At 38.7% G+C, this 26,366-nt stretch overlaps 1 protein-coding gene across 3 annotated transcripts in view; it reads left to right on the top strand.

The window, feature by feature from the left end:
- The window catches only part of LOC140242105 (ornithine aminotransferase, mitochondrial-like), a 104,968-nt gene that overhangs the window by 42,396 nt on the left and 36,206 nt on the right, over positions 1–26,366 (top strand). For all 3 annotated transcript variants that reach the window (XR_011902122.1, XM_072321867.1, XM_072321866.1), the window contains exons 6-7: positions 2,378–2,506; positions 10,749–10,862. Coding sequence is in view for 2 of the 3 variants with exons in the window: in XM_072321867.1 (XP_072177968.1) it covers positions 2,378–2,506; positions 10,749–10,862 (243 nt within the window). In the remaining variant the exon portion in view is untranslated. The remainder of the gene's footprint in view (positions 1–2,377; positions 2,507–10,748; positions 10,863–26,366) is intronic.

Genomic DNA, 26,366 nt, shown 5'->3' with positions numbered 1-26,366 from the left:
AAGGTCAAAGGCCAGGTCTCGATAATACTATTTTACCATTTGATACTGAAATTATACTTTTTCTCAATACCTTGAAAATTACTCAATGCATAAACTTGTAAAAGGGTCAAAAGTCAAGTGAAAATCATCAGTTCCCCCAAATACCTGCACTCTGACGTTTTAATCATTCATCCAATTGAACCTAGTTCTAGGAAAGTGAACATTCAGCACATTTGTGGCAAACCTGTCATTTTAATATTTTGCCAATTGTGTGAAACTGTCATCACACATTGTCAAGACATTGTACTATAGACCTATTAGGAGAACCATGTATTATGGCGGAGGCATACACCAGTCGCCGAAGCGACATTTCTAGTTTAAATCTATTTTGTACTGTAATTACACTCTTTCTTCATACCTTGAAAATTACTTAATGCATAAACTTATAACAGGGTCGGTCAAAAGTCAAGTAAAAATCCTCATTTCCCCAAATATGTGTACCTGCACTCTCAGACAATTATAGCAAACCCAGTTTGAGGAAAGTGAACATTCAAGACATTTCTGACAAACCTGTCATATCAGTATTTTGCCAGTTATATGAAACTGTCATCACACATTGTGAAGACATTGTACTATACACCTATTGGGAGAATCATGCATTATGGCGGAGGCATCAGTCGCCACAGCGACATTTCTAGTTATTTATGTGTGTTGGAGAAAGTATTGCCTTGGTAGCCACAATTTTTCCAAAACCTTGTGGTGTGACCTACTTCCACAGTACAGTATTTAAGCAGTTTACTTCTGATTTGGAATTTATAATGATCTATAGGTGTAGTTATGCAAGACACTCTGTGTGTTTGTACCCAACAAGGCATTGCCATGGTAACTGCATATTTTCTTGAAAATCTTGTGGAGTGAAATACTTCCACAATTCTGAAGCAGTTGAAATCAAATTTGGTGGACATTATGGCATTGAAGTTATGTATAGATGTGGAAGACCTGATTTTTGTGTGTGCCAGACAAAGTGTTGCCATGGTAACCACAATTTTACCAAATCTTGTCGAAAAACCACTTTCCACAGTATTTAATCAATTTATTTCAAATTTGATTTCTTTTATGATCTAAGATGAACTTATGCAAGACACTTATTGTGTTTGTACCCAACAAGGCATTGCCGTGGTAACTGCATAGGCCTACTTTTGTTTTCTTTGTTGACATGTTTGAACATGTATTATGAGCACTAAAAGGTGGACCCGTGCGCTATACAAGTAGCCACTATTATTTATTATTATATTTATTATTGCCTCCACCAAGGGAGATGGTTATGTTTTCGTTACCATTGGTTTGTTTGTTCGTTCGTTTGTTTGTTTGTCCATGTGCAAAATAACTCAAAAAGTTGTGCATGGATTTAGATGAAACTTGCAGGAAAGGTTTAAAATAACACAAGTAACAAACGATTAACTTTTGGTAGTGATCCGGGAGTTTTGGGGGAATTTTTAAAGGATTTTTTATATTTTGGCAGGTAGGGTCAAGGAACTTGGGAGTTCAGACTGCGCGTATTTGAGGTTTGCATGCGCGCACGAAAGTGCGTGCTCTTGTTTCTGCTAGGGCGAGGCGCGCCGTGCAGCTGAGGGTTTATGACGTAACAAAGGCTTCTATATTGGGAAATCGGGCGACTTTCAGCACATACATGGGTGGAAATCATAGATATCTCTTTGGAAGAACAAGATACGTGGTGGAAATGAGCTGCATGCATGCACTCTCAAAGTGCTTCTCTAGTTATTATTATTATTTTCTTGAAAATTTTGTAGAGTGAACTACTTCCACAATTGTGAAGCAATTGAAATCAAATTTAGTGGACATTATGGCACTGAGGTATAGATGTTGAGACCTCATTTTTGTGTTTGCCAGACAAAGCTTTGCCATGGTAACCACAAATTTACCAAAACCTTGTGACATTTGGGGATTTATACATAAACTTCGGATGTACAAGAAAGAGCATGGCAGACCTGATCAAACACACAAGGTACTCACAAGGTACTCCAGACCTGCACACACACACACACACACACACAAACAAACAGAACCTTTTAATAAACCATGATTCTATTCTTTTGACAGAAGTCTAAGCTGCTGGAACGGGAGTATTAGTCACCTTCAGTGATAGCTCTATGTAATTTAAATTGTATGTTTTTGTATAATCTTTGCATTTTTTGAGCACATACAATATGTAGGGACATATGCACTCTGTGTTATGCATTATATAAACACCATTAATTATTATATTATACCATCAAGAGGCACCACAGTGAAGTTGCACCAAGGTTGACAATTATTTTGAAGCTCAATGCTGTTATTTAGATTACATCAACATTCAAGTTTAACCATTATTTTCCAGGTTCTTTTCATTGCTGATGAAGTCCAGACTGGACTGGCTCGGACTGGTAAGCGACTCTGTGTTGACCATGAGAACGTGCGCCCAGACATGATCATACTCGGGAAGGCTCTGTCAGGGGGCATGTATCCAGTAAGTTATTATAATTCATGAAAGCTTTTCATTTTCCTTTATATCAGACTATGCCATCTCACTTCTAGATGCCTAACTCTCTTTAGCCAAGAACTGTTCAGACAGTTCAGGAAGGATTAAACTGTGTGCTCAACTGTAGCTTTTGCAATTTTTGTAATATCCTAAATGTTGTCACAAACAAGAAAGAAAATGAATGGGACAGTACAATTATTTCAGTGTCCTAGACTTTCATGTTAATAAGTTTGTGCTTTTAATTTTCAGGTTTTGCAAGTCTTGATGATGACTGTGTGTAGTTAAGCAAAACATAGTAATAAGCAACCCATAACAGAAGTCTCATTAAAAATTTTACGTTGTAAATGAGAAAAAGGACCAGAGGCATCTGTCTTGAATACATTTAATGGTCAGAGTGTGACAATTATAGTGTATACAAAGACTCAATGCATAAAATTACGTTGTAGATAGACCATGGACTTCTTGAAGATCTGTAAAGTTGGATCTATGGCATGGGGAATCTTCATTTATTACCTCTAGCTTGTGACTGTTCTTTGAGTGTGAATGAGAGAGAAACACTCGAACAAAAACTCACCTCCAAATTGTTGCAAACGAGGTAATCACTTAACAAAAATGAGCAAAACACTCAGAAGTACGATTGTACTCTGAAAGTATAGGGATATAATGATACGAAAGCAAAAGAGAGAAAAACAAGAGAAATGGACAGGAAACCTAGAGAACTTACGCCACACTCACTAACGTAATGCAACACATCTACAGGTAAACATATTGTCACACACTCTCTGAGGAGATCGATATCAAGATACCGCACGTAAGAAATCACTACAGTTGCTGGGCCAACAAAGATGCATGCGCGCTGTAAACATGAATATTGATTAGTTTCTCAGCAGGCTCAAACCCTGATAGGTGTTTTAGCCAATAAGAGACATTAAAAAATAAATTTCTTTGCATAAATTAAGGAGCTCTGTGATTGGCTAAGATCATTCTACAGCTCCTGGCCAAGTGTGAGGTCGTGGGAATCCCTCTTTTGGTCGTAAATAAAGCACCCCCAAAGAGATTTTCCCCAGTGACTGCTAGGGTGCGGACTCTTCATACGCCCTGTGCTATTGTTTTGTGAGCGCACGGGGAGTACTGGATGACGACGAGGCGGTAGGCTCACCCCTCGTGGTAACACGCTAGCAAACGAGCAACAGAGGAGCAGCCAAATCAAGAAGTGCGTACTCGTGTAAAAGTTCAAAAGTTCGCGTAATACGCGCTGTAAAAATGTTACTTCAGTACGCAAAGTCTGCCATTACTAAGTGGGTCAATGGCAGCCCCCATGAAATCACTGATGCCATTGTAGAGTCTGCCCTCTAGTGGTGGGGAGGAGAAAAATCTCTTTGAGCACCCCACAACTTTTGTGGGATATCATGGGAATGGGTTTTAACCCGTATTTTGCTCATGTACACGTACTCACTCGGTGTATTGACGCTGTGGACACACAGTGCATATTTGCATTGTACGCACAGTGGACGAGAGATGGCGTTGTTGATTGTTCCGCGTTTTCGCGAAAGTTAACTTCCAGTTATCGGCCGACCACATCGATGGCCTCTTTTCTGGCAGCAAATTTGACGTGGTCACAAGGTGACTGTGAGAGATAATGAAAAAATATGAAAAATGAAAGTGCTCTCTCTGTCTGAGTTCATACAGGTCATCATATTTATTGATGATGATTGAGAAATCAGTCCTCTTCCCCCACACTATACTCTACACAATCACACTCACAGTTAGTTTTCCATATTTATTTTCACACAAAATTTGCCTTTTTATGCCTCCGCCACGAAGTGGTGCCGGAGGCATTATGTTTTCGGGTTGTCCGTCCGTCCGTCCGTCCATCCGTCCGTCCGTCCGTCCGTCCGTCCGTCCTTCCGTCCGTCCGTAATGAATTTTGTGGACAAGGTAACTATCGAAACCTGTTGAGGTATCCTAATGAAACTTGGCATGTATGTGTATTAGGGGGTGAAGTTGTGCCTATCAACTTTTGGGTGCACATGCTCAAGGTCAAAGGTCAAAAGGTCAAGGTCAAATACATAAAATTTCACTATTTCCACCATATCTATTGAATGCCTGAAGATATTTTCTTGAAACTTGGTGTATACATGTATTACCCAATTAAGATTCTCTGGTGAAAGTTTGGGTCATGAGGTCAAAGGTCAAAGGTCAAAAGGTCAGGGTCAAATACATAAAATTTCACTATTTCCACCATATCTATTGAATGCCTGAAGATATTTTCTTCAAACTTAGTGTATACATGTATTACCCAATTAAGATTCTCCGGTGAAAGTTTGGGTCATGAGGTCAAAGGTCAAATGGTCAGGGTCAAATGCATAAAATTTCACTATTTCCACCATATCTACTGAATGCCTGAAGATATTTTCTTGGAACCTAGTGTATACATTTATTACCCAATTAAGATTCTCTGGTGAAAGTTTGGGTCATGAGGTCAAAGGTCAAAGGTCAAAAGGTCAAGTAGAAATATTAAAACTTCTTTTTTTTCTCTGTACCTTGGAAAATTGTTCAAGGTATCTTCATGGAACGTATAGTATATACATGTACTGACTGATTATCTAGTGAATGTAGGGTTCATGGGGTCAAAGGTCAGGGGTCAAAGGTCAAGTGCAAGACTTCAAAATTTTACTATTACCCTCATATTTATGCAATGCCAGCAGGGTTATTTTTTTACACTTGGTGTATGCATGTGTAACCTAATAGAAATTCTCTGGAAAGTTTTTTTTTTTTCTCTTTTTGCCTCAAAGGTCAAAAGGTCAAAGATCAATTGAAAGTGCTGAACTAACTTTTTCCTCCATATCTCGGAAGTGGCTCAAGTTACCTTGAAACTTAGTACATATTATGCATGTTCTACCTGAAAGTAATTATCTCATGAATTTTAGGGTCAAGGGCCAGATGAAAATGGTAACAATTTACTATTCAATTCAGAAACTGCACTTTTTCTCCACACCTGTACCTTGAAAATTACTCAGTGCCTAAATGTATGAATGGGTCAAAGTCAAGTTAAAGTCCTTAAATCCCTAGATACATGCTCTCCTATTCATCCAATTAAACCTACGTCAAGGAAGGTGAACATTCAACACATTTGTGACAAACTTGTCATTCCAATATTTTGCCAATTTTGTGAAAATGTAATCACACAGTGTCCACATGTACTATCTAGACATATTGGGAAAATCATGCATTATGGCGGAGGCATACCAGTCGCCATAGCGACATTTCTAGTTTTCAACTTCACCCACACACACAAACCAGTTTTTTTCGAAGTGTTTTGTGCTATACTTACTTTTGATATCTAAATTTCAATTTTTAGATTTATGTTGACAAGTCTATCTCGACCATTTTTTTGTTTTTTCACTTTGAAGGCAGCATGTCTGCCGGTGCTGGCAGCAGTGTTAACACTAACCGCACCAGTGACCCCAACACATACAACAGCGCCCCGTGCTCCGCGCCGGGTAACAGCGACCCCAACACGTACGTACTGACCGTACTAGTTACAGCGCACAGCGCCCCGCGCCGGGGTTGTGTTAACACTGGCTTAGATGCACATGTCTGTCCAAACTATGCAGAATATGTGGGAATAGGCTTGGAAAAGATTAAAAATATCACACATGTTTTGGATATTCAGAGGTCCTTAAAGGTAGGGGATACCTTTTACAGAACTCCCAAAATTCCGCAAAACATTAAATATGAACCTCAGGGGACTTGTTTAGGCCACTGCTTAGAAATTTGGAAGTCAACAGTTATCTTCAATTTGAATAATGCACGAAACTCAACTACTCAGTAGTTCTGTGTGTCAGCCACACTTAAGCCTTTTTGTTGCAGTCTTCTGTATTTTTTATCTATAAACACAAATCTAAAAGTATAAGAGCTGATGTAATAACATATAGAGTGTGTGGCAAGAATGTATATAGAAATGTTTGTAAGTTTTGATGAACTTTATTCACAAAATATACATGATGGGCACACATGCAGTGCATGGGTCTGCAAAGGTAGCCTAGTAATGTACTGGAATTTACGGTGAGCCCCGAAAAAAATTCAATTCAAAATCTAACGGTCAATAAAAATGTACTAAATGTTACCTTCCACTTTCAATACTTTATGGGAGTTTCTAAAATGATACTCTCTTCAACATACCACTGTGTTTATACAACTCTTCATTTAAGGCATGCAAATGGGATTCCCTACCTTTAAAGAAATCTTCAGCATAGATGTTGAGAAAGATGATGAAAATGTACATCCAAAGTCAATGTGCCACCACTGTTACTGCACAGTTGTGCTTGCTAAAAGGAGTGCCACCACAGAAGTGTACAAATAATACAGACCTGCAATTTCTAGGATGGAACTCATGGAACTTAAAGGCATAATTTATTTGCTTTTCATTTCTTAGTTTTCATTTATTTATTCATCAATCAATTAGAAATCGATCTTTTCATTTCTTTTTGTTTATTCTTTTATTCAGTTAACTTTATTTGTACTTTGTTTTGTTACAATCTTTTCATCTTATATGTTTTCTTTTGTTTTAATGGACAAGTCAATTTTCATTATACAACATATGCGTATTATTGTTTGTGTCAAAATGTATGCCAATTGATGCTGGATACACTCTTGCAGTACTCTTGCCAATGAATTGTGTAAATTCATTAGAATATACATGTACCTTGCGTACAGTGCTTGTATATCAGGTGTATTTACAGATTTGTTTTGTTTGTTACGGTCATTCACAGATGTCTGGGGTGTGAATATTATACAGTCAACTCTTCCTAAGTCAAAGTCTTATAAGTCAAATAATAGCTTAAGTCGAACTCCTATAGTGGGCCCAATTTTTTTATTTTCTTTTGTATTTTACCCCTAAGTGCTCATAAGTCAAATTTTCTCTAGGTTGAAGCTTTTTCTTCAGTCCCAAAAGATTTGACATAGGCAGAGTTGACTGTATTTTGTTGATGATGCTGTTTGTTTTTTGCATAATTTGGGTGTCATTTTAAATAGATCCTCTAGTCTAGGGAAGTTACCTGGCTTTTACAATTTACTATTCAGCTTGTTTACTTTCTCAGAATCCACCTTCATCTACAATACATGTAAAAGTAATTAAACAGGCACGTAAATTATACAGAACATCACACATCACAAGTTCATACAAATTTACAATTGAGAATCTCTGCTGGGCTGGGGGATCATCAATTATGCCACTAGACATCGTAATCGTATCCACTGATCACATAAAGCCTCTATTTAAAGCCAGTATTATGCAATATAGAATCCAAATCCATAGGCTATCTATGATTCTATAATGTTAGGACCAAAATCACTCTAAGAATGATCACACAAAAGAAACAATCAACTAATATTCGGGCGGTTTATTAACAGTGATATTGTGGGTACAGACTAGTAATCAGTTTTCACATCAGTACAATAATGATCAATAGAAACAATTCTAAATCAGTAATAGAATCACTTACACGTATTACATGCAATATCCCGGGAAATGTCCAAATACGATGCTCGATGCACAAATGAATGATCCGCGATGCACCGATGAATGATACCTCCGACGTAAATCCAGAGGCACAGGTTACGATAGTCCACGGTATAGATCGGGGGTAAAATCCACGATTTATGTCCACGGCGAAATGTGCAGAATCCAAACGTTATGATGACCACGTCCAGTTGATGCGTTGAATGATGATTCACTTAATAATGTTCAGCTAGGAATCCAGCCCATCACAGCTTTGCCGTAGCAATGTCCATTGACAGAAAAATGGAGTCTATCTCCAATGTAGGCAAATTAATTTACTGCAGGCAAAATGTCTCCCAGGCTTATCTCCACAAACATAACAGGTCAGCAGGTAACACAGGACTGACTATAACAAGTCGCTTCAGAGCCAGAAGTGACGTAACTCTCAGAGCAGAGGTGTTGGGTACTCTGCCTACCTCAGAATTTCTCCGGCTTATATACTATCCATTCACCCCTTTCTTGAACATTCTGTAATTTGCTCCAACCTGGGGCCACATTCTTCTACCTACTTGCACATACTTGCAAGTTCAAGACTGTTCCAGAAGTCCTAGCTGACTCACTGCCTAACTATGTGCATAACAGCCTACCAAAATAACTACCAATCACATTGGGCTACAGGGGCAGTGCATCACTCAGCCAAATATGTAAGCACTTCCTAGAACATTCTGGAATGGATGAAATCATTCTAGTGAGTGAGCTATAATGTATTTCCTGTCACATGCATGTACTGTAGCTACATTGTATACCACCTAGAAAATTCTCCACTGATCTGGTCAGCCTGTATGTACTACAGTATATCTATACCAAATAGAATGTTCTCCATTAATCTGGTCAACCTGTGTACATACACATTAAAACAACCATGCATACAGTACATCATATGTGTACATAACTACTAATGTGTACATTTGTGACAATAATAATGATAGAGCATGAACAATCAACATTTCTCACAAACTGAATAAATACAAGCAGACTATATACGATTCCTTTCATAAAATCTTGAAAGAATTACAAGCAATTCAGAATCTTGGTTTCTATTCTCACGACATTTTGTGTAAATTTCTGTTGCGTGTGGTTTGTATGAGCGTAGCCTACTGCGACCAGCCCGAAGCGTTCTGTAACGGAGCATGCCCCAGGGTTAGAGCGTAGCTAGCTAGCCTATTTTGAAACCCATTGATAATTATGGTTGTGACTTTTTTGGATGGTTATATTAAGTAAATTTGACAAAATTTCATTTGTCAAATTTTCTACAGTAGCTAAGTAGAATAAGAAGACACAAGTCTTGCATCTATTAGCTCATGATTCTCATTAGTGGAATTTTAGTGAGCCCGAAAAGTAATTTTTATCATGTTATTATTTGCCATTACATATAAAGTAGCAGATGGGACCGCCACGAATGCGATTCGTGGTGCTTTACCTACCCCGACGGAAGCGGCGTGGTTCTCCTTCGCTTCTCGATGGAAATTGAATTTCGCTGCTTTTAATGCAAGTTTTGACACATTCAAAGTCACTTTCGTATCATCCTTTTCCCCAAATTTTCACATAAGATAGTAAAATACATTCCATAGGGTCAGAATTATCGATCAGACTGTTGATTAAAATGGTGGGTCGGGAGATTTGAAGAAGCTGTCGTTTCGATGTTGAAAATGTGGCACTCAACAGAAAAATGTCACGCTACTTTGACTGAAAATAGCAGAACATCCAGTGAGATAAACTTGTTCGACCAAATGGCCAATTTGAGAAGCAGATTGTTAATTTTCATGATATGTAAATAACTAAGTTAAAAAAATGGTTTGAATTAAAAATGGCAATTTTAAAAAGTACTACATTTTTTTCTTAAGAAAATTGACAGAACAGGACATTTTCAATTATATTTTCTTTCATCTACGGTAAATAAGAAAAAATAAATAAAAATTGACATTGCAGGTTGGGTAGGAATAGATGAAAAATGTGATTCTAAATTCAGATCATGACTGTCCGAGGCCAATCAATGAGGAGAAAACGAATACACCGGAAGCGGAAAGACATTTATCGTAGATAGAAATGCGTCGAGCGAAGATTTTAATGGACGCGCGCGTGTTGTGTCACCCAAGCGAGTACGTGCGTACAGAAACTAATGACTCTTGATGAGATGCCATCTGGGCTGTGTAAATTAGGGTCAAATGTCAAAAATGCTTCATTCTGTATCTTAATACATGCCTTATCTCCCCATATTTTGCATACCTGTAGACCATTTCATATGCATCATTTCATAACATGTGTATCCCTTTGTGATAAGATGAGATCTTGACAATATACTGTACATAAATAATGATCAATGCTCAAATAAAAAATCATAATTTTACTTTGTATTAGAATGTAAATAGTTTATTTGCTGTCATATTTTGAACACATGTAGAACGTGCCATCAAAATAATTTCTGGAAATAACATCTTTCTGTTTCAGATGTTATTTAGCTATACCAAAGGTGCCATTAGGTCAAAGGTCAAATAATTTGATTCTAACTTAGAATGTAAAATGGCCTATTGCTCTCAGATTTTGTACAACAGAAAAAAGCGATCATGTTTCAACAGATCACCTTAATTTGTCAGTCTTGACAAATTTCAAAGTCTAGTCCTAGTTCATTTTTGTTGTGTGTGTGTTTGTTTTTTATTTGTCTGCCAGGTGTCCGCAGTTCTTGCTGATGATGAGGTTATGCTGCAGATTAAACCAGGTGAACATGGATCGACCTATGGAGGCAACCCTTTGGCCTGCAAAATTGCTATGGCTGCTCTGACTGTAAGCAGTTATTTTCTTTTAAGCTCACCTGAACCAGATGTAGCAGTAGCATCACTCAGAGATATTTATCTTGGCATACAATTTTTGTTGCAAGTTACATCACATCATGCAATATGATTTAATGTTTGCCATGAAGTGATTAATTCCAAAGGTTCTTTGGACTCACAGACTACTTCTAGAAATGTTGTTGCTGTCAGAGACTCCAACCCCAAGCACCTTCTGATCTGGAGATTCTCCCGCCTGAAACCGCTAGCAAATGGGAGACACCAAGTTGATGTGCGCGCGAAGTGCAAAGTTCCTTGGGGCCGGGGTCCAGGGCCCTTAAGCGGGCCCTGGAAGCATCTAGAGTTCTAGATGCTCTCTCGTGCTATCTAAGGCTTATTTTTCAACATATGGCAATAAGTAAGAAATCTTTTCCAATGGGAGACACAGAGCCAGGGCAGGAGAAATTAAATCTCAAACGGGAGAACAGGAGATTTTGCAAAAATGGGCTTTCGGCAGGAGATCTCCCATTGAAAGTGGGAGAGTTGGAGTCTCTGTGTAGTTCCTGGCTATTTACATGGTGTTAACAACCTGATAGAATATGTGGCATTCCTGTGCCATGCACTTAGCTTTCATGAAAATTTCCACTAGCATGGGTATCTAGTTTTTCACTACCTGTTTTTTTAATAGGTTCTTTGTTTTTGTTTTTGTTTTTCTTCATAATGAACATTTTGCTTTGACTAACGTTAAACATAAAACAATTCTTCATTGTGTGTGTGTGTGTGGAAATGACAATATGGGTGGTAATTACCTGCTTGACAGAGGTCTGTGCTCTGTGAGTGCTTTTGCTTTATCACTGTATTTAACAAAAGTGATGATACTTATTGATACTGGTGTTAAAGAGCTTGCTGAGCCGTAAATGATGAACAAAAAAAACAAAAAAAAATCCTTATCTGCTTGTAGAATCCTACTGCAATAAATAAGAGCCATGTTCATGCTCGTATGTTCATATTGAATAAGAAAATCTGCAACATTAGTGAACACGACCTTGAAATTATTTAAATTCACAGCAGACCAAGAGCTAGGTTTTTAAGGAGTAGCAACTAAATGTCCAGGGGCCCGTTGCATAAAAGTTACAATTATGGTAACTTTGCCATCCACTGGTAGCTACCATGGCAACAATACTCAACAGCCAATCAAAATCAAGAATTCCATGGAAGTTATCATTGGATGGCAAAGTTACCATATTGTAAATTTTATGCAATGGGCCCCAGAAGCTATATTGGTAGTCTCAAATAAAAAGCCCTTGGCATTATCTCATATACCTGTAAGTCGTATCATCAACATTTCTTCATTTTTTACAATTCAATTCAATTCAGTTCAGTTGTTTACTTATTTCCATCAAAAAAATACATGATACAAAGCGGTACATGTATCATTATGACTTTCATCCAGCTGGGAAGGACAGTTCATTGAACACAATATGAAATATATATATAAGGATGGTATTATAACAACAACAGAAAAGGAACAATGCACACTTTGTCATGGTAACAAAAAAGAAGACGTAATCATAATATGATGCAAAAGAGTATTCCACTTAAAAGCTAAGCTTTTAGGATGTGGAACACTTAAAAGAAAACAACAGCAACACCAATATACTAATAAGATGTATTTATGTCAAATTCAACTATGTACCATTGTACTTGTGATGCTGATAAGGCCCCCCCAAAAAAAATTGTTTGTTTGCCCTTAATTGTCAAAACCCAAGAGGGTCGGTAGGTCGGGATGTTTTTTTTTTTTTTTTTTAATACAGGGTACCTTTTTTTCCATGTCAATGCACTCAAAACTCCAAGAGATTCATTCAAATTTACGTCTTGCCAGGGCCCGGTACGCGAGGCAGAAACACTCAATGACAAACACTTAATAACGTTCATCTTTGTTTAATTTTGCAAACAGCTCCAAAAAAAGTACCTTCCAGTGAGATGCTGGCAACTGAACTCCAAACAGTTTTGGTGCCATGACAGCTGGTAACAGATGCTGCAAAAGTAGCCATCTTGTGAAGGGCTGCACACTAACCCATTTTTTCTGCCGGTCCGACCTGTCTCTGTCGGACCGGTAAATGCCCCGTTTTACCATTTTTTACAGGTCCAAACAGAAAATTTACCGGTCAACAATGACAACATAAAAAACGTTAAATGACTTGCAAACTTATTTTCTTGTTTTTTATGGATGTACCCCCCCCCCCTCATGTACATTGTTTTACAGATTAATGTCTTTTTTAAAACTTGCATTATTTATTGCACAAGAAATTAAAAAATATAGACAGGAAAAAATTACAATGTTTGTTTGTGAATTAGTTTAAAATGATAATGAACAAAATCAGATTGTATTAAATCGTTTGTGACTTTTTCTAAACATCAGTGCACGAACTTGCTGCGTAACCTGCTCTTGATGGTCAGTTGGATTGCGATGATTTAATGAATTATTTTAGCTGTGATATTTTCTGATGAACGCGATACAAGGGGTTCTTTATTTTTCTCCCGATAATCTCTTCGCATTTGTGCATGCGTTCTTGAAAGGTACACGACATGCAGGGCCGAATTCGCAATCCTTTTTGCGCCCATTTCCACCTCAAATATTAGCGGGATTGTGACAAATTTCATAAATTACTTCGGCTGTAATATTTTATGATGCACTCGCCAAAAGGGGTTGAAAATGCGTCCTTTATTTTGTCCCGATAAACTCTTCGAATTTCGTAAGTGCGTTCTTAAAAGATGTACCACACGGCCGAATTCTTGATACTTTTTTGCACCTATTTCTACCTCAAATGTCAGCGGGATTGTGACGATTTCATAAATTACTCTGGATATAATCTTTTGTGATGCACGCACCAGCTAGAATGGTTGAAAATGCGTTCTTTATTTTTCTCCCCATAATCTCTTCGCATTCCGTAAATGCGTTCTCTAAAAGATATACATCACGGCCAAAAATCATGATTCTTTTTGCGCCTATTGTTTCCGCAAACTTCAACGGGATTGCGATGATTTTATGAATTATTATTCGGCTGTAATCTTTATGATGCACGGGCCAAAAGGGGTTGAAAATGTGTCCTGTATCTTTCTCCCTATAATCTCTTCGCATTTCGTACATGCGTATATACGACACGGCCGAATTTACGATCCTTTTAGCGCCTATTTCTACATCAAATATCAGCGGGATTGCGATATTTCGTTTATTATTTCGGCTGTAATCTTTTGTGATACATGCACCAGAAGGGTTGAAAATGCTTTCTTTATTTTTCTCCCGATAATCTCTTCGCATTTGTGCATCCTGTTACGACCAAAATCACTCTGAGAATGATCGCACAAAAGAAACAATCAACTAATGTTCAGGCGGTTTATTAACAGCGATATTGTGGGTACAGACTCGTAATCGGTTTTCACATCAGTACAATAATGATCAATAGAAACAATTACAAATCGGTAATAGAATCACTTACATATTATGTTATCAAGTAGTTCTTTGAAAATGTTCAGATACGATGTTCGATGCACCGATGAATGATCCTTGACGCACCGATGAATGATTCCTCCGACGTAACTCCAAAGGCACAGGTTGCATTAATCCACAGTATAAATCCGGGGTAAAATCCACGATAGATGTCCACGGTATAATGTTCACAGCGAAACATGTAAAATCCAGACGTTATGACAACCACGTCCAGTTGATGCGTTGAATGATGATTCACTTTATAATGTCCAGCGAGGAATCCAGCCCTTCACAGCTTTGCCGTAACAATGTCCGTTGACATTAAAATATGGAGTCTATCTCCAACGTAGGCAAATTAATTCTTTGCAGGCAAAATGTCTCCCAGGCCTTATCTCCACAAACACAGTTTGTATAGTAGGTCAGCAGGTAACACAGGACTGACTATAACAATTTGCTTCAGAGCCAGAAGTGACGTAACTCTCAGAGCAGAGGTGTTGGGTACTCTGCCTACCTCAGAATTTCTCCGGCTTATATACTATCCATTCACCCCTTTCTAGTACATTCTGTAATTTTCTCCAACCTGGGGCCACATACCTGAACATACTAGCAAGTCCAAGTTCCAGGAATCCTGGATGACTCACTGCCTAACTATGTGCATAACATCATTGCCAAAATTAACTACCAATCACATTGGGTTACAGAGGCAGTGCCTCACTCAGCCAGCACTTCCTAGAATTTTCTGGAATGGGTTAAATCATTCTAGATTGAGTGAGCTATAATGTATTCCCTGTCACATGCATACATGTACTGTAGCTACATTATATACCACGTAGAAAATTCTCCACTGATCTGGTCAGCCTGTATGTACTATATCTATATCATATAGAATGTTCTCCATTAATCTGGTCACCCTGTGTACATACACATTAAAACAACCATGCATACAGCCTTGATACATGTACATAACTACTTGTGTGTACATTTGTGACAATCCGTTTTCAAAACTATACACTGCATGCAGGGCTGAATTCGAGATTCTTTTTGCGCCTATTATTGTTTACTGAAATTTCAACGGGATTGCGAAATATTCATGAATTACTACTCGGCTGTAATCTATATGATGCAAGTGCCAAAAGGGGATGAAAATGTGTCCTTTATTTTTCTCGCGCTAATCTCTTCCCATTTCGTACATGCGTTTTTAAAAGGTATACGACACGGCCGAATTCACGTTCCTTTTTGCGCCTATTTCTACCTCAAATATCAGCGCGTTTGTGGCAATTTCATTAATTAATTCGGATGTAATCTTTTGTAATGCACGCACCAGAAGGGTAAAAATGTGTTTTTTATTTTTCTCCCGATAATCTCGTCGCATTTGTGCATGCGTTTTGATAACCAACACGGCATGCAGGACTGAATTCAAGATCCTTTTTGCGCCTATTATTTCCTCAAATTTCAACGGGATTGCGTTGATTTCATGAATTTTTATTCGGCTGTAATATTTTATGATGCCCGTACCAAATGTGTCCTTTATTTTTTTTTCTCCTCTATAATCTCTTCGCATTTCGTACATGAGCTTTTGAAAGGTGTACTACGCGGCCAGCCGAATTCATGATCCTTTTTGGGACGATTTCTACCTCAAATATGTAAGCGGGACTGCGATGATATCATGATTTTTTTTTTTCTCCCTAGTATTATCTCTTCACATTTTGTGCATGCGTTCTTAAAAAGTACACGGAAGGGCCGATTTCGTGATCCTTTTTGCGCCTATCTTCATTGTGAGATCATTCTGAACGAATGAAAATATTCATTTGTGAAATAACTATTTAAAATGAAACTGAATGCAATCAGATCCATTTACTGTATCGCTGAATATCGAATATGTTTTTACTTTTCTAAAAATCGACACAATTAAATTAGTTCTAACATGTCAACTGCCACGCTGCTGCGAAGCCGGGATCGGATCGTGAGTAAAATGACCCAGAAATGCGTGCGCTTCTAATTCTATCAATGCTTCTTGTCTGGCATGATCGCCGATCGCAAGCAAACGAAAAGCAGTTACACTGTACATGCTTTGCATGTATTGCATGGCATGGCAGTGCGTGAGCAGCGCCAATGCGCAAGCTAGCGCGAATAACTGGTCGCCAGTGTGCAGCCCTGTACTAAAAACATGCATTGATTGGATTTCGTGCGCGTGCACGCATGTGAGCCAAAAAGGTAGCTACATTGTAGCATGCAATGCATGCTATAAAACGTAGCCTGTGGACCCGCGCGGCCCAAACACAATTACGACGGGTCGATGAGATGAAAAAAAAAAAAAACATTTTTAGACTTTTTTAAATTCTTTCTCCAGCTTAAAATCAATAATTTTGGGTTTAAAACCATTCACAAATTTGTAGAAGATGAAATTTGTGGAAAAAAATAAACTTGAAAGAGCAACAAAAAAAAGAAAAAAAAAATGCGACCCGAAATTTCCGTGATTTTCGGTCGGTCGTGAAGGGCAAACAAACCATTTTTTTTTTTTTTGGCCTAATACAAGCATACTATCAATAATACATGTTTTAGGATGTAAATAACTCGTAAATGGCATATGGTTTTTATACTGAATACATAGCATTCACCAAATCCAAGCCAGCACTGCATTAAAAGTGCAAGCAAGCATGTGTTTCACACATCAGCACATGTACAGCCGCAGCAATCACTGTTGTGGCAGATTTATTGCTTTTAGTTAGGAGTAAAGGAAATTGGAATATTTACGAATGTTTTTTTTTTTTTAACCAACGGAAAATTAAGAAAACTACACAACACACGCTGGTTTTTTTTAGTTAGAAATAATTGCGCGCAAAGAAGTACTTTGCAGAATATAAAAGATACGGTGAGAAAAAAATAAAGATGAAAGAAACTGACATTAAGATTCTCCATGCATATGGGGAAAAAATTGCCAAATGTCAAAATACATTTTGTTGTGATTAGTCTAGTCAGTCTAGCAGTTGTAGGGGGTAACCCACCACTAGAAATTCTACTGCAGAGCAAGTCTAAAAGTTATTTAAAAAATCCAGCATAATATGCAAATTAGCACCTCTAATGACAGAAAATTCATAAATCTTGGCTTCCCATTATCCGATTTGAAAGATTTTGAATGTATAAACTTATATTTCCAGGTCAGTGAACATGATGGGCGCCTTTTTAAATTGGCCGTACATTAAGAATACAATCACAAAAATACATGAAAGGTCTTGTATGCCTAGACAAATTCACTACATGTAGGTCCTGTGTGATGCAGCTATGCAGCCATCACCTGGTTAGACAGCAAAAATCATGACAATTAATTTCACGCTCATCAAAACTGCTTATTACTTTTCAAAGTTTTGGCTATCAACATTCGTTCGTGGTGGGGGTTTTTTTCTTTTGTTTTGTTTTCTCCTTGTAAAATACACGATTTTTTTGTCTCGAACATAAACTGTTTACTGTAGCAAAGCCATTAAGCTCAGCTGTGGCACATTCTATCCATCAAACTTGCAGTAACCTCAAACAAGGCAGGACACATGGCCCATTCCTTTGAAATTGAAGTGAAACCATGTGTTTCGCACATTGGCACATCCACACACAGTAGGGCATTTAGCAATCATCGTTATGGCAGATTTTCCGATTCCAGTCAGGTGAAAAGAAATTGGAATACTTAGGAAAATGATGATGTTTAAAATCCAATAAAATGAAAAAGCGTGAAAACATGCATGACTATGTTTTAGAGTAAACAATAATTGGAAACACCCAACAAAGTTTTGCATGAGGGAGAAAGGTTTGCGGTGACACTATGTGTATGTAGTCCTTATCCGGATTGTTGCTTGGCAGAAGAAGAGTCTAGAAAGAGGAGAATTGAAGAGGGAAGCGACATATGGGGGTAGTAAGGAGGGCAAAAAATGAAGAGTAGGGGACAGTAATGGGCGGGAAGTTGAAGTTGAAGTTGCACTAGTGGAGACGGTAGAGAAGGGAACAGAGAGAGTGGTAAGGAAGGATAGAGTGAGAATCAAGTAAGATGTTCGGACATCTTAGGAGGAGAAATATGAAATAGAAGGGAAGAGGAAGAGGGAGGAGTTGGAGGTTGGAGAGAGAAGTGAAGATTCATGAAAGCAAAGAGAAGAACAATGTGGACTATGGAATGCGGAATCAATGGAGAAGGGATGAATAATCCCGCGGAGGAAAGGTAAGTCGAGAGATAAGACTATGGGGAGAGAAGGGGGGGAGAAAACCAAGAGAAGAAGAAGAAGAAAAATAGGAATTCAGTTAAGAAAGTAAAGGTGTTCCATGTAAATGTTGGCAGTGAGAGGGGAGAGCCCATGGCTGCGCCTTGTCGCTGTTTGTATTGTGTGTCCCTCCATGAGAAGGAGGTAAAAAAATTGGGACATGTAAGGAGGAGGTCATGTATCTGTTGTGGTGTGAGTTGTGTTCTTGAAGAAAGATCATCGGTGAGACGTTGTTTGATGATGTGACAGGCTTCAGTGACAGGAACGCTGGTGAAGAGTGATTTTACATCAAAGCTGATGAGGGTGTCTATAGGGTTGATAGTGGTGTGAGAGAGAATGTCAATGAAGTGTTTGGGATTGTGAATGTCGTGTTCTGTGTTACCAACAAGTGGCTGTAGGATATCTGACAGATATTTTGCTGTTTTGTAACAGGGGGAGCCTCGTGTAGAAATGATGGGGCGAAGAGGCACTGATGGCTTGTGAATTTTGGGTTGCCCGAAGAGGATGGAACATCTGCTGGAAGAGGCACATAGTCTGAAATAAAGCTGTTGAGGGAGAGCGTTAGATCGATGAAGTTCGAGGAGCTTGGCATTGAGTTAGCTCTTGGTGGCAGGAGTCGGGTCACATTTCAGTTTGGTGTTTGTAGGGGTGTTAAAGATATCTTGTATCTTTTGTTCGTATTGTGTTTTGTCCATGACGACCGTGGCGTTGCCTTTGTCTGCTTGAATGATATGGATGGATGCGTTGCTGTGTAGAGTTTTTATTGCTGTTTGTTCTTTGTTGAGGTTGGGCGGCAGTGGCTTGGCTGTGGAGAGAGCTTGAGTAACAAGGAGTCGCATGTTGTCAGCTGTGGCTTTGTTCAGGTATCTGAGCTTGGGTTCCATTTGTGACAGTGCACCACAAAACGAACAAGAAGTCGCACACACTGATTTTGTGTGAGGACTGAAAATAGGTGAAATGTGTCAACCTAACCGATCTTGACTTTTTCATATTTTCTGAAAGAGTAAGCCTTCTTCTACATTATGCTAAAATTTGGGATAATTAAAAGTGAAGGAAAGTGTGTTTTTCAGCAGTTTATCTTGAACATTTTTTGGTAGAATAATGTGATTAGGCATGTTTTTAGAGTCCCCTTTTCATTTCTTAAAAACCTTGTACACACTCCTCACTTTCAAGTCTAATAACTTTTAAAAGGATGATGCCACTGCTTTGAAAGTTAGCATCAATTATGAACAGAATGTGTTGATAAGGCACGCTCAATTTCAGTTTAATCTGATAATCCCTTCATTGCTGTTACTCTGGTGGTTTACATCCTGTTTTTTGTCCCATTCGTTGCACAGCCAGCGCGGCTTGGTAAAGATTTAGCGCTTGAATAGACACTGCACTTCAGAGTCTCTTTTCTCAGTTCTCACTTTTCCTGAGTGTGTGTTTTCTTTCCAATATTTAGATAGGTTAGGAGAATCCATTTGATTTGAGTTATACATCATATTAAAGCTTAATGTCTGCTCTTTTAGATTATGCTCTTAACTAAAATGTCATGTCTGGCGACTTTCTGTGCATTTTGTGATGCAGGGTCACATTTGTTGTATGATTTCTGTGATAGGAATCTTCTTGGGTGGTGTTGCGAAGTTGAGCCCGAGGGATAACACATTGTGTTCGGCTTGTGTGAGGTTGTGCTGGCTTAGGTTGACAACGGTGTTTGGGGCGGCGGTCGGTTTGTCTCTCATGCATGTATGGGTATGGTTGTTATGTAGTGTGTTGAACTTCCGTGTCTGCTTGTCTCTGGTACGAAGAAATGTGGTCCTTGCTGTGTGAGAGTTAAAGGTTTGTATCTTCTGGAGGTCAGCGGGATGTAGTGTTTGTGACAAGTGTGTTTGTGAGGTGTTGATTTGTTGATCGATTGTGTGAAGTTCTTGTGGAGTATAAGTTATGAATTTTTAAAACTTTTGTGTTGGAACCGCTGGATGAGGAGACTACTAAAGCTTGTGATGTCATATGAGTACAACAGTATAAAGAAATATGTAAAGAAAATTCAACATATTTTCACTTTTTTCGCATAATAAAAGAGCACTTGACTTGCCTCTTTCTAAAGACAATGGGAATAATATTACCCATAACATATGTCAGTAACGAGTCAAGGGAATGTGTACTTTTTTCAAAAGATGCAATTTTGTGAATTTCTCTTTATATTTTCCTTATATTGTTGTACGCATGTGACATCATACACTACAGTAGTCTTCTCATCCAGCGGTGACTGCACAAAAACTTCAAAAATTCATAACTTTTGAACGGATTGTCCAATTTTCCTCAAACTTTCAGTGATGTGTTCTACTAATATTGCTACATTCTTTCAATCCTTATGTTAATGAAGGTGAACTTGTCCTTTAAGGACTGCATACACATGGTGTCACCACAAACCTTTCTCCCTCATTTACTTCACCATGCAAACCTTCAAGCAACACAAAGTTTTGCATTCGCTCACACAAAAGCTCTCTTGAGAAGATGAAAGTATTCCCCCTCCCCTGCTAGGTAGTGGAAGTTTCCATAGCCAGCCCAGCACATTTTTGGAGGTACAGATATGCACTTGTACACATTTATATTGCAATCAATCAACGCTGAACATTGTGTAGTTTGGAATCTTTATCATGCTGGTGACCAGCTCGGTACTTCGGCATGTGTTGTAATGTTATGTTTAGAGCCTCTCAGCCTCATACGTCGGCGAGTTTATTTCAAAATAGTAAAAAGAGGGAGACTGAAAAAATACTCTTTCTGATGGAAAAATATGAATTTTGGAGCTGCTGAGTACTAATTTGTGCTTCCAAAGATTGGCAGCTCTGTACTAAGTACACAAGCAGCTAGGGTTATTGAGCACAATACCAGCTCTAATAGCTAGTGCAGTAGATGCATTCTAGCTGGCCTGTCACCAGCAGAAAGCTAGCAGCATGTAGCAGCAGAAGCCATTGGAACACAAGGTGAGTTTTAGATGTAGGGCCTACATCTCACAAAAGTATCGGAACTGTTTGCTGTACACTACAGTAGGTAAACCTATAACTGTGACCATTAGCGTTCGGGCGGCGCATTGTAGGAGTTGGGATCTGGTACGGGGTAATATTGCAGCTAAATTTCAACTTAAATACTAAAAAAATGTGTCAATTTGAATACATACCGATGTAGTCCAATTATTGAAAGGATATGAAGAAAGTTTGGTTCCGCCAATAGTCCATTTCTGTCCAAATCGATGACTTTAAATGATTCAGTCAGGAGGGATCATCGAGAACGACAACTGTTCCGTAGTACGGAATTGAAACCTCTGTACTTGCGCTAGTCAGTAGCAGTGTAGCCTTTTGACCAGGCACTCTTGCTGTGCGACATCATTTTGCGCCCGATCACTCTCTGCATTTCACTCAAACACTTTCGCTCGCCACTATACAGGGCGCAGCGAGAGGGCCTTGTTCAAAGGCTAAAAACATAGCAGATCTCATGACATTCATATCACCAATGCGCAAAGTGCCACAGAAAGGTTGCATATGAGGTCAAAGAATGAACGAGAGGTATGGAGATGAACTTGTAGAAAAACATCTTTTCAAGGTAACATGGGATCAGTGTGGAAATGAACAAGTGAACGTATGGTATGAATTAGGTAAGAAACGTATGTATATTATAAAAGTGAGCCTTTTTCTGGCAAAATAAGTAACTTATAGAGGCGCAAAAATTTGTGTTTCTTTTTCACTGTACAGAGATAGCACTCTTTTGGCTCAGGGCGCTCCCACAGTATAACTGTGTGAAGGAGCGCCCCGTGGTTAGTTCAGAGGTTCAGAGGGGTTTTGGGAGAATTTTTATTTTTTTTAATCCCCACCCACACATAGTGTGTATGGGGGTATGTAGGAATCAGTCTGAGGTCGGGTGGCCGGTCAGTCGGGCAATCAGTCCGTTGCAAAATCTTGTGGATCGAACTCCTCTCATTTTTTGAGCAATTGACCCCAAATTTGGCATGTGTGACCACTATCAAATGAAGATGAAGCAAGACACCTTTCTCGTTAGCATTGCATAATATGTTGCCATGGCAACAACAAATTTTGAAAAAAATCATACAAAATGTTGTGGGTCAAACTACTCTCATTTTTTAAGGAATTGACCCCTAATTTGGCATGTGTGACTGCTATCAAAGGAAGATGTGCAAGACACCTTTTTTGTTATCACATAATGCATTGCCATGGCAACGGCATATTTTCATAAAATCTTTTTTGATCGAACTACTCTCATTTTTTGAGCAATTAACCCCAAATTTGGCATGTGTGACTACTATCAAATGAAGGTGTGCGAGACACCTTTTTTATTAGCATTGCATAATGCATTGCCATGGCAATGGCAAAATTTTTTTTAAATTTACAAAATGTTGTGGATCGAACTATCTCAGTTTTAAAGCAATTCACTTGAAATTTGGGATATACGATCAATGTACACATGATGTGTAATTGTGCAAGATACCTTTTTCTTTGTCAATAAATCTGTTGCCATGGCAACTGCAGTTTTTTATACCAATCCTACAAAAATATTTGAATTGGCCTAACTCCGTGAGTTTTTGGGTATTTGACTTAAATCTTAGCACGCACATGTGACCACTACAGTATATAGATCAGAGCAAATCTTTTGTCGGTGTTGAACAATGCATTACCATGGTAACAGCATTTTTTCACTAAAAGGCATACAGAAATATTGTGGATTCAGCTTACTCCTTCGGTCTTTTAGCATTTAGCTTGAATTTTGGCACATATGACCACTATGTTACATAGATGTGCAAACTTAATCTTTTGCCATAGTTGAACAATCCATTGCCATGGTAACAACATTTTGAATGAAAATCATACAAGAATACTGTGGATTCAGTTAACTCCCTCAGTCTTTGAGCACTTGGCTTGAAATTTGGCACATGTGACCGAGATAGTACATAGATGTACATAGATGTGCAAACTTTATCTTTCGTCTTTGTTGACCAATACGTTGCCATGGTAACAGCATATTTTGAATGAACACTCATACAGAAATATTGTGGATTTAGCTAACTTGCTGAGTTTTTGAGCATTTGGCTTGAAATTTGGCACATGTGACCACTATAGTACATACATGTGCCAAATTTATTCTTCTGTCATTGTTGAACAATGCATTACCATGGTAACAGCATTTTTTTACGAAAAAGAATACAAAAATATTGTGGATTCAGCTAATACCCTCAGTCAGTCTTTGAGCTTATGGCTTGAAATTTTCCACATGTGACCACTATAGTACACAGGGATGCCAGAGTTCCGGCTATAGCAAGAATTCCGGCTTTTACGTTTTTCCGACCATAAGTTCCGGCTTTTCCTTTTTTTCTGTCCTTTTTCCGGTTGGACACTATTCAAAACCGGAAAATAAAAAAAAAAAACAAAATGTTACGAAAATAGACTCGCCATGGTTAGACGTTAATGTATACACCTCGTCATATTTTACATTGTAGATTCAATGCGTATTATTATCAATTAGAGTAAAACGACTGGGTATTAAGTCTATTTCGTTTGCCTGCACATGTCTGCAAGCGTGCATCCCGTACTTGTGTGTGTATAGTGTACTAGGTACCGTGTGTATGAATTTGTTCAGTGGCGATATCGCGATGGCTTGTGCTCGCTTTACACGTGTATTTACAGTATACCCGCGGTGCTGAATTCGAATATGCAGTGATTGCATATGCACAGCCGTGATTGTGTGGTGATGTGATTCATGTTCGGTTGATCTTTTGTTGTGGATTAAACTTTCTAAGTACTGGGTTTACTGCTGTCTGCCTGGTTATGGATGTGGAAAGAGGATCAGATATCAAAAAGATAGACGGTGGAATAAAGAAGAAGTTCCAATGGAAATGGATAGAGAACAAAGATAACAGTGGAACATTTTTGTCAGATTATTTCCGAAAAATTGATGTGGCCGGGAAAGTGCGGTGTACTGTGTGCAACCAAACAATCAACTATGGAAGCAGTGGAATGGAAGCCTTGATGAAACACGGGAATTCAGATGCCCATAAGAATGTGTCAAAAATTCTTAGAGAAAAACCAACTCTGCCCGCAGTTTTCCAACATGTGGATGCAGTTCAATCTGGTGAAGCGGGTAAGACAGTTTTGCTCCCAGGGAATCAAATGGGCCCGAAAAAGTGTAGCCTTCCCTATGGTGCGCCTCCTAACATTCATGAGTCATCAAACTGTTCTGGCAAAAGAGATGCACCTCTTCCCAATGTGAATTATGAAGACCGAAAATCCACTGCCGAAGCTACGGTTGTTTCCTTTATTGCCGAGAACAATTTGCCATTCACTATGACTTCAAAGGTCTTAGACCTTGCCAAAGAGTTATCCAGAGATCACAAAGTTTTGGCTGATCTTTCTTTGGACCGAACATCATGCACTTACAAGCTGAAGGAAGGATTAGCCACTGTTTGTCATAAGCGTTTGGTAGCAGAAATGAAGAAGAACCCTTTCTCAATCAACATAGATGAATGTACGGCCAAAAATAACAAAAGGGTTTTGAGTGTTCTTGTGTCGTATTTCTCAGAAGATTTGGGAATGTCTATAGTTCATCATTATGTGTCATTAAAACTGACCACTGTCAACGCAAACACTGTTTTCCATGCAGTAAAGAAAGCACTAGAGGAAGATGAGATACCTTTCACGAATGTTGTATCATCCCTTAGCGATTCTGCTGCTTACATGAGGGGAAGCAAGACTGGTTTTGAAAAGAGACTTCAGGATGTTGCTACAAACATGCTAGACATTGATGGTGACCTATGTCATCACATTCACAATGTTGTAAAAAAATATTGTCAACACTTCGACCATCAAGTAGAAGGACTATGTGATGATTTGTACACTGACTTTCATTACAGTCCTGATTTGCAGGAACACTTGGCCACAATCAGCACTGCCCTTGGCACTGCATGTAAGGTTCCACTTGAGAGAGTTGCACATCGTTGGCTGTCTTCATTTGACGTCACCATAAGAAATGTGGAAATGGTAAAGGCCCTCACTGTTTTCTATTATGCGTGGGTCGACAGTAACAAGCAAAGTGAATTCGAAGGCTTAGTAAAAGCAATAATCAATGAAGCCAAAGCCAACAAGAAGAATGTGTATGACGTTATCATGAAATTGAAGATGAAACAGCTGACACCCCAGGGATTAAAACGCAAGAAAAGAATTGTTCAAAAACTCTTTGTGGAAAGGAATCTCACTCTGGCATTGATGCATCACTTCACCAGCATACTGCCCATGTTCAAAAGTTTTGTTCTCACTTTTGAACAAAAGGAACCTATGATCCACAAAGCACATGACAGCATCACTGACTTGTTCAGACAATTTCTTGCATGCTTTATTAAGCATGAAGGTGTGAGTGAATTAACAGCCAGGCAGCTTGCAGAATTGGACATCAGTGAAAACTTGTTGAAGTGCTCACAGGTCTATGTAGGAAAGGCCTGTGAGAAGGAACTGCTCAAAATGAGTGCAGAAGCTGCTCGTTCATTTCTCTCTAAAGTGAGAAGTGCTTATCAGTCTGCTGTGCAATATCTTCAAGTGAAGCTGCTCCTGAAAAATAAACTACTTTCACTCTTGTCAGCCATAGATCCTAAGGCACAAGGGTATGCTGCAACCTGTGAATGCTTGAAAAAACTTCCTGAGGAAATGAAAGTGAATTTCTCACCATCTGCAGCTAGATAAATCTCTGCCTTCAGCAGAGGAGAGAGTTGATAAATGGTGGGCAGTAGTGCTTAAGAAATATCCAT

The sequence above is a fragment of the Diadema setosum genome, chromosome 18 (genome assembly GCF_964275005.1).
Source record: "Diadema setosum chromosome 18, eeDiaSeto1, whole genome shotgun sequence".
Taxonomy (NCBI): Eukaryota; Metazoa; Echinodermata; class Echinoidea; order Diadematoida; family Diadematidae; genus Diadema; species Diadema setosum.
Note: the sequence above shows the minus strand (reverse complement) of the source record. Positions and strands in the feature narration are given on the sequence as shown.